Source organism: Quercus suber, unplaced genomic scaffold (assembly GCF_002906115.3).
Source record: "Quercus suber isolate HL8 unplaced genomic scaffold, Cork oak 2.0 scaffold_19, whole genome shotgun sequence".
Classification (NCBI taxonomy): Eukaryota; Viridiplantae; Streptophyta; class Magnoliopsida; order Fagales; family Fagaceae; genus Quercus; species Quercus suber.
This window is the reverse complement of record NW_027069484.1, coordinates 1,705,187-1,715,097: the sequence shown is the minus strand read 5'-3', so window position 1 is coordinate 1,715,097 and position 9,911 is coordinate 1,705,187. Positions and strand designations below refer to the sequence as shown.

General features: G+C 33.0%; 1 protein-coding gene and 1 long non-coding RNA gene across 2 annotated transcripts; both read right to left on the bottom strand.

Annotated features, from left to right (window-relative positions):
* Positions 1 to 6,120: 6,120 nt before the first annotated feature.
* Positions 6,121 to 8,220, bottom strand: LOC136062840 (uncharacterized). The gene is made up of 3 exons (XR_010624574.1): positions 8,153 to 8,220; positions 7,944 to 7,979; positions 6,121 to 7,106 (listed from the first exon to the last, which is right to left on the bottom strand). It is a non-coding gene; the product is annotated as an uncharacterized LOC136062840 (long non-coding RNA).
* Positions 8,221 to 8,508: 288 nt separating this feature from the next.
* Positions 8,509 to 9,102, bottom strand: LOC136062782 (lysine-rich arabinogalactan protein 19-like). Its single transcript, XM_065762329.1, has one exon. The coding sequence runs from the start codon at positions 9,100 to 9,102 to the stop codon at positions 8,509 to 8,511; it is 594 nt and encodes a 197-aa protein (XP_065618401.1).
* Positions 9,103 to 9,911: the final 809 nt, after the last annotated feature.

Here is a 9,911-nt window from a genome sequence, read left to right as displayed (position 1 = left end):
ACTACAATTTTTTTTATAGAGCTACAACTAAAAACTAATTTGGGTTTGATTTGAATTCTAATTGTAATTCCACACAATATATCTATACTATATATAAGAGGATTCCCTTCTTTCAACTGGACTTTTATGTGGTTCAAAATACCTTCATTAATGAAGGATAGCTTCATTTAGAAATAGAGTCATAAATGTTAAATAAAAATTTTCATTTTGAATTTCAAAAAAAGAATTCCTAAAATTTAGGATTTTTTGCCCTTTACATTCAAAAAAGAAATTACAGTTACTGCTTATCTTTAAAGTTTATCATTTTTATTTGTTTGAATATATATATATATATATAATATTTCTAAATTATAATAAATGCAAATTATTAATATTTACTATTTACTTTAAAAAAATAGAAGAGATTTAAAGAAATCTTATATATATATATATATATATATATATATTATTCACTTTTAACAAATGACTAAATGTTAAAATTGAACACACTAAAAACTATTGAAAATGAAATTTAAAGAAATCTTAGGTTTATTTTTCTTATTTTGTTAAATATTTAAAAGGGATGCTTTGCATCAAATTAAGCTACCATTCAAACTATAGAAATAGCTAAAGATGGCAACAATCTAAATACCAAGGAAAAAATAAAATAAAAATGTACAACAGACAGACAGTATCACAACTTAATGGTCTTGTGTGGTGCATTGTTGTACCTTTCGTTGGTCCAAAAGAGGAAAACAAAAAGAACATGAGTAAGAAATCGGAAAATTGAAGAGCCATTGCGGCGCAACAAAATAAAATTACTAGGTTCAACTTCTTATCATCTTCATAGGTGATACAAAAGAATACATTATTTTCCAATATGGCCTCTTTACCCCGTTGCTTTTATTTGAATGTCCCTATTCAACACAGTTAACACCAAATAAAAGAAAAAGCTCCAAGTTGATTAAAAATGAACTAACATATCACAATGATACAAAAAATAATAATTCTTCTCACAAAATTGGGATACCTACCCATATATAAGATTAATCCACTCATTTATATACGAATTCCAAGAGATTTCAATAAAACGAAAACTATACCTCGTTTTACCTTTTTTCTTAGACTTGGATTGCTCCAAAGGATTTGTTTTTCCACCTACAATCCCAAAAAATAAAATTATAAGCTGTGCTTAAATTAATCGCAATATCAAACTTGGAGTATTTCCTTAAATTCCATTATTTCTGAATTGTTATATAGTGAAAATAAATTTGAAACAACTCCTTGAATTCCATGGTTTCTTAATTGTTAAATAGTGAAACAGTGTTTTGAACATGATTTCTTCATCGAACTCTTCGGTTTTCACAATGTTGATAAATGTTTGCAACAAAATTAAATAATTTAGTAGGACACGTAGAAAAAAATTAGGCCTCCAAGTTTGAATTTACTTGCTAGAAGCATCAAATATTGAGTGACAAATATAAATTGCAAACAACAATGTCAAAGCTGAATTTCAAACATTTTAGAAATGAGTAAGAAAATGAAACTTACATCTAGAATGGACATTAAAAGTAGAAACTTCAATTTATGTAGTGGTTCAACAAATAAGTCTATTAATCAATGGACAATTTAAATAGATGTTGATTTTAGATATTAATAAAACACACACATAAAAAAACAAACCCTTAAGAAATAAAACATCATATTTTTCAAGTGTGTGAGCTTCAAATTAATTGATTCTCAAAAAAAAAAAAAGCTTCAAATTAATTCTTCCTTCAAAAAAACGTTGAAAACTATTTGATTATATACAAAGCTCGAATAAAATGCTAAATTTGATCATACCAAAAATAAATCATATCATGCGGCATTAGTAATAAGAAAATAAGAAGTCAAAAATACATCACCATAATTGCCAACATAGTTTCCCAATTGTATGACAATTCTCTAGTTGCCCTCCTTAGTCCTTAGTCCGTATCCTTTACTTCCTTTCTAACAATTGAATCAAGATGAAAGCCAACAAAAGTCATGTTATAAGAGTAAAATCATGTTGCAAAGTTACACGCACAAATCTTTAAAATATATATATATATACATACATATATATATATATATATTTCATTCTAACAAAAACAAAAATAAATCTCAAATTTATTAAGCAATCTCACAAATCCCAATTATCTATTTTTAATTACAATTTCTTTTAATTACTATCATCAATTGCATGGAAATAACATTGTCAAAGTGACCACAATCTCGCAATACATTTCTTTTGTAATTTATCTAGAAAATCTCCTAAAGCTCTTAGCAAGAAATGCACTCCTAAAGGATTACACAAACATCTGAAACATGCTAATAGTCATGATGGGCTAATAAAAAAATAGATATAAAGTGCAAAGTACTTATGTTATATGCAGGCTGATATAGAAGTTTCACTTATCAAGTCTTATTAAAATTGGCCAAGACCAATAAATTCTAGCTAGACAAACACGTTACGTTAGTCAATTAAAGTGCTACTGCTAGAATGTATTATAGAAAATTTAATCCAGTCCCTAAACTGTACCTGTTTTCTAAAGTTTAAGTTCTGTAGTTTACTTATTTGCTTTCCTTTGAGCATTCCTCTTTTCCAACTCTGCTAGCATCTCTACCAATTTACAAAATAGTATGCAGTGGAGCCAAGAATTACAAAACTACAAACTTAATAAACTTGTCCAGCAAAAGTAAGAGGGGGAGAGTCCTCTTGATACTTTTTTTTTTTTTTTTTAATGGAAGATAGAGAAAATCCTCTTGATACTTTATTCTATAAGTATCTAGCAAGATACTATGGGTTGGTGGGCCCGCTTATGGGGTCAAATCAATAAGCTAAACTGTTCTACGTATATTTTAAGTTAAAAACAGTTAAAATTTGAATGAACAAAATTATATGATTAATGGCGGAGCCAAGAATTTTGGCTTGGGCGGGCTAACTACAATATTTATAAATCGATTTAGATAAATTCAAAACATATATATACATAATTAGATTAACAAGAACTCATCATTTTCCTAATTTTTTTTCTAATGAATATAGTTTTTCTAAACTCTGATAAGCATACACGAATTGTCTATTTTACTCTAATTATGTACATAAAAAAAATCATTGTGCTGTTGCACATTAAACATAGATTAACCACTAGTGCAGAAAGAATGATGGTTGTCTTCTTACATATGGAAAAGTAATGTTGTAAACACAAATTTTCTCAATTGTAGAAAATCAAACAATTGAAAAAAAAAAAAAAAGTTCTTTGCAAATATAAATTTGTATTGATGTATAATGAGTATAATCTCTATTTCAATTCTTTTTCAAAAGAATACCCTCTGATTCTATCTTCTTTGAACTTGACTTGAACAAGAAATCTTCTTAACTTTGGTTGGAAGATGGATTGAACAGTCTTCACAAGAAATCTCTAGCTTTAAGCTTATTAGAGATTTATTATTCTTCAAGTCTTCGAATGTGAAGGTTTTTAGGTTAAAGTTCTTCGGGGTTTTAGAAGCTTTATCGAGATTTGGGTTTTTTGAAGTGTTAAGGATTTGGTTTTTTGAAGTTTATGAAGGCTTTTTAGCTTGATTCTAATAGAACTTCAGGAAACTTCTTTGAATTTTCTTTGTGTATTCTTGAAGCAGAATTTCTCCAGAGCGTTGACGTCTTCGAAAAATTGTGTGGAATGAGAGGAGGTATGCCCTCTATTTATAGTGGTTTCAAAGGATAAGTCTCACTTGGGATTGACCTCCTTATAGATAATTATCTCTATTTTTTATTTATTTTAATAGAGATAATGATTAACTATTATCATTCCAATTTAATTAAGATATTTATTTCTATTTAATTATGATAATTATCATCTTAAATGGCATATGTCAACACATGATTAAAAAAAAAAAAAAAAAAAAAAAAGGAGCAACAAAAGGCAAAAGTACATAAATTTAATTATCTCACCAATTAATGTGTGTGAATTCTTGAAAACCTTCTCTCCCTCCAATTGAATCAATCACATTCTCTATAAATTTTATTTTCTTTCTTTCTTTTTTTTGGTTAAAAATTTTATTTTCTTTCATTCATGATTATCTTTCTACTACAATATTTTGACCGAAAGTTCCTCTTTACTTTGTGTTGGAAAAATAGCATGGAGTGAATAAGAAATTCATGTTTTCTATGTTCACTTGAAGATGTATTAAAAGTGGCAAAAATCCCGAGTTCCACATAGGAAAGTGTAAGGTTGAATTTATTTAATCATATGTTGGCTTTATTCTGTGCCAAATTTTCTTGTAATTTAGCAATTAGATACCCTGTATTTAGGTGGGAATTATGTAAGGGTAGTGTGTGAGAGAGTGTGAAGAAAGCTCAAGAAGTGTGCACTCAAGAAGGGCTACGCGACTAGATCTCATGACTGGCGAGTCGCCAAAGGTGGTACACGTGTGAAGCATGCAGGAGAGCTGAAGGGTCACGCCAGCTATAGCATTACAGGACAAAACTTCCAATCTGGCTAGGCAGTTAGCTTGCGACTTGTTCCAGTCGCGAGGTCGAGTCGCTAGAATGCCTTGTTTGGTTGAAACATGACTTTTTGTATCCCTCATACACACTACTATAAATACCCTTATACCCATGAAATGTAGAGAGTTTCCAGAGAGAATTTTGAAAGAGAAACCCTAGAGAAAAACAATGTTAGGACATATGTATTTTTACTTGCTAAGAACGTATGTCACTTATTTATGTTAATTGACTAATCCTTTGACAAAACGCACTCTACTTGTAATTGGGTAGTTCTAGGTGTTTTTAATACTTCAAGAAATAAGATTTCAAGGTCAAGTGTTGAAGTCATCAAGTCTGTCCAAGAAAAAGCAAGCTGAAGTGCAATTTCATTAAAGCTCGACACTTGCTCAACACCTACCTCGACACCTGCTATCTGTCGAGATTTAAAATTTTAGATTTTCTAATCTGATTTTCTTGGGATCCGTGAATATGCTTTTGGGCCTTCTTTTCTTCTAACCCTAAACATATAAAAAGATTGTTTTAAGAGCCGTCAAATTGTACACAAGTTGCAAAAGCATTGAGCAATCTCTGTTCGAGCAAATTGTGATCAAAAGACGAAGTTCTTGACCTAGTTCATCTTCTTTCAAGAAGTTGCTGTGTATTTGCACCAAAGGGTTTTGTAACCAAGCATCTTCCTGTTATTCATCATAAAGGATGAACTGAATAACTTTGTAGCCAACCTCTTCTTCTTACACTACAACAAAATGTATTTTCAGTGATGAAAAAATTCGTCACTAAAAGTCCAGTTTTTCGTCACTAAGGACCTTTAGTGACGAAATTGGACTTTTAGTGATGAAACTCATTTCGTCACTGTAGCCCCGTCACTAAAAGTCCTGGTGACGAAAAATTTCGTCACTAAAAGTCTGATTTGATTTAAAAAAAAATAAACTTTTAGTGACGAAAACGTTTCGTCACTAAATGTTTTCCTCACTAAAAACACTTTAGTTTACTAAATTATATTTAGTGACGAATAATTTCGTCACTAAAACTATGTTCAGGTACATATAGTGATGAAAAAATTCGTCACTAAAACTATTTTTAAGAAAATCCAGGCACATATAGTGACGAAAATTTTCGTCACTAAAATCATTTCTTAGAAAATTTTGCTATATTTAGTGACGAAATTTTCTTCACTAAAACAATTTTTTGTTGCTATATTTGTGATGAAAAAATTCGTCACTAAAACTTATTTTCTGTTTTTATTTTTTTTCATGGCTTTGATATTAACCTGTAACCTGTCATTACATTATTAAAACCTCACATTTGAATAACACATTTATTTCAACAACTCATTTATAAAAAAAAGATCCATACATTCCACAAGTAAAAAATAAAACAAGTATCCAATTCAAACTCCTTCCATACAATAATTGTTTGCAATACATACAATAACTCTACCTAAACCCTATTTTAAAACTAATGGAAGATGTTCTCATATGTCTTCAAGTAATGCCAAAAGTAAATCACCTAAAAGCCACCTATAAGAAATCTGCACAAATATAAAAACAATACTTCGTTAAAATCGTAAAGTAAAAACATTAACTATGTTGTAAGAAACATTTCTAACAATACATTAAGAGTAACCACACCAATAAATTAAAATCACAACTCCTAATGTATAAGTTGTAGAAAGCAAATAAAGTACTAACCAAAAAGTGTTTTAACTTGAAGTTAAACCACTCCCATAAGTAAGAGTATCATCATAACCCTTGCTCCTCAAAAAGTTAAGAATGTTCTTTTGGACCACACCATGCAAGCCACCCGCTTGCTCCAACACAACAACCCACCACAAAACCAATCACAAACATCACAAGTATAATACTTACAAGTATTGAAATCAAATAAAATACTATTCATCACGTCTAATTAACAATACTCATTCAAATTTGCAAAAAATGAAAAACACTCTCAATATGTATTTACTATTCATCACATCTAATCAACAATACTCATTCACATTTGCAAGAAATAAAAAACACTCCCAATATATATTTGAACCACCTTATAACACCATGCAAGCCACCCGCTTGCTCCAACACAACCCACCACAAAATCAATTTCCAACATCACAAGTATATATAGAGTTTTATAAGTTTTTAACTAGAATTTACTTACTTTGCTCAAACTAAGTTTACAACTTTCAGAAAAAATCCAAAGTTAACTTGTGTTCTTCACCTTGTTCCACACAATTTCTTTAGCCACAAAAGAGAAAGAGAGCAGGAGATAAAAGAAAGATAACTTTTAGTGAACAGTTAAGTAGACCCAAATTTAAAATACATATTCTTTATTATTTTTCCTGTTTCTAAACAGTGGTATAGCTTAGAATTCAATATTGAAAAGATTGAAGCCCCACTTTGTGGTATCAAGTCCCCACATTTCACTTAGTTCATATTGCTAGTAACCAGACTCAATCATACCTCAAAAATATTCCTAATGTTTAATTAGTCAACATAAAACATGGGGTTAAGTTGCCAAAGGCCCACACCCAACATTTGATAAGCCTCCCAATGATCTAATGGCTGCAGTCATCAACACATTCTAAGTATCAATAGGATTTCACCTGCATGCAACACATAGAACAGTGAAACTTTACCTCTTGATGGAGACAATGCAAGAATTTCAATAAAAAGATGAATCTCAATCTAGAATACCATAGATTCACATAATAAATAATAAGTAGATAATTGACATAAAGTCACTAGAATTAGGTAACAAAGTTTACACCTTCACTTGTACATTACATATATCTAACACTGGTATCAATGTGGAAACCAAACCAATGATCAAAGAGATAATGAAAAATATGTGCTCAAAACAATGATCAAAGAGATTCAAAGAAGCCTTGGTGACTATCCTAATTGATCATCAATGTGAAATGTATGTGATGGGGATTTCCTTATTGGTTGGTTATGGATTTTAATGGTTTAAAAATATTGAGATCACATTCTCATATGCTCACCAAGAACCTGGATTTGAACCAGCTACAGTGATAACCCAATTTGATTGAATGGAAGATAAATACAAAATTATGCTCAAAGAAGTTCCTCACAGCATTTAAAAAACCTTCTTTAGCAAATTTCAATAATTCCAACTCTCTTTTGCAGTTTGACAAATCCATACAACAAACAAAGACCAGTCATAGAAAAAGGTATGTAATGTGGTTGATTTCCATCAAATAAATTTGCAATCAGAATCAATTTCCACCTAATAGACATAAACTCACCAACCAACCATGCCCATTTTGCAATGATCACCATCCACCCATCAACAACCATGAATTTCCAGAAAAGAACCAACCCATATATAAAAATCAAAACCCAAATCTCCAAAATGCTTTAAAACAATCAATACTCGTTTAACCAATCCAAAATCAAAATGCTTTAAAACCCATATATACCTGTTTTCTTCTAGCAAGATTCTTGAACTCTTAAATCTGCAAAACCATCCATTATCCATAAAAATCAAAACCCAGTTCTTTAACATAGTTCAAGTATATTATAGTTCAAAAATAATTGAAAATCAGTTATCATAGTAGGAAATCAAGAACTTCAACATTCACAAAACATACATAAAACTTAAAGCAAAAGTTGAGAGAGATTGTCTGACCTTGAAGGCTTGGAGTGAAACTCATAAAGCTTTACGCTGAAAAAATAGAGCCTCAACGTCAAAGATGCAGAAACTAAGATTGAATGTTGAAACTATAAAAGAAAGGTTTAACTTTTTAAGTCAGAATATTTGAAAAAGAAAACTCACTGTCGCGAACGGCCGGCAAGCTGAACCGTCGCGAACAGTCGACAAGCTTTGCGTCGGGCTGAGCCGTCACGAACAGTCGGCAAGCTGAACCGTCGTGACCTAAAGCGAGTGAACCCTCGAGAGCTAAAGCGAGCAAAGTGGATTAGTGACGGTGAGGAGAGGTGTATCGGCAACGGTAAGGCGAGGATTGGCGACGGTAAGGCGAGGATCTATGACGGTAAGGCGAGGATCGGCGACGGTGAGGCTGGGTTTGGCGACAGTACGACTGGGTTTGGCAACGGTGTGGCTGGGTTTGGCGATGGTGCAGTTGGGTTTTGCGACGGTGAGGCGAGGATCGGCGACGGTGAGGCGAGGATCGCTGACGGGAAGGCGAGAAATGGTGACGGTGAGGCGAGGATCGGCGACTGTGAGGCTGGGTTTGCGACGGTGATTGTGACAGTGTTTACGACGGTGAGGCTAGGTTTGGTGACGGTGAGGACAGGTTTTTGTGACGGTGAGGTTGGGTTTGCGAAGGTGAGGCGAGGATCGGCGACGATGAGGTGAGGATCGGCGATGGTAAGGCGAGGAATGGCGACGGTGAGACATGGATAGGCGACGGTGGGGCTGGGTTTGCGACAGTGATTGCGACGGTGAGGCTGGGTTTGGCGACGGTGAGGCTGGGTTTGCGACGGTGATTGTGACGATGAGGCTGGGTTTGGCGACGGTGAGAGAGTGAATCGGCGACGGTCAGAGAGTGAATATTTGCGACGGTAACGGTGAGAAGTGGTTTCAGTTTGNTGTATCTCAAATCTAATTTTTAACATTTTTATCGACTTATGCTGAGTAAATTGGCCTTTAATCCATCAACATACCAAACATCTTCAAACACTGGCAATCCTGGAATGTCCACAGTACCAATGCCTCTGATCACAGATTTACTTCCATCTCCAAAAGTGACTGTCCCAATCTTTCCTTCAAAGAGAGTTTTGAATAATTCTTTATTTCCTGTCATGTGCCTGAACAACCACTATCCAAATACCAAAGACAAGAATCACGTGCCTTTAAGGCGGTTAAAGCAGTATAACAAACATAATTCTTATCACATGTGATTATGCCAATATTCTTAAGAAAGATTTACATAAAACAACAAAAGGCAAAGATGACAAATAGATAGTTGACAAATAAGCAGAAAATTTTCCAAGAATCCATGACAACAGGGGTCAAGGATCAGCTCAGAGATAAAAAAATCTCAAACAAAAGAGCTACACGCTCTGATACCACTTGAGTGGAATTTAGACCCTTAAACACACAGATTGCGTAGCCTAGATTAATTAGCCAAGTTGTTACTTAGTCAAATTAAGCAATTCTAGGTTAAAACAATCAAACAATCATATCAAGATATAAAGCAGCGGAAAATAAATAACACAAGATATGATCACCCAGGAAACCACACGGTAAAAACCTGGGGAGGATTTGACCCACCGATCCTCAAGGCTAACCTGAATTCACTATGAAAGAATTGAAGTTCGTACAAAAGGACTACAAGCTCCCCGCTCGACTTCCTAATGCTACCACCAGTAGAACTTCCTGACACGACCACGCGCAGGCTCCGAATCCACGGACTACTTCTTTC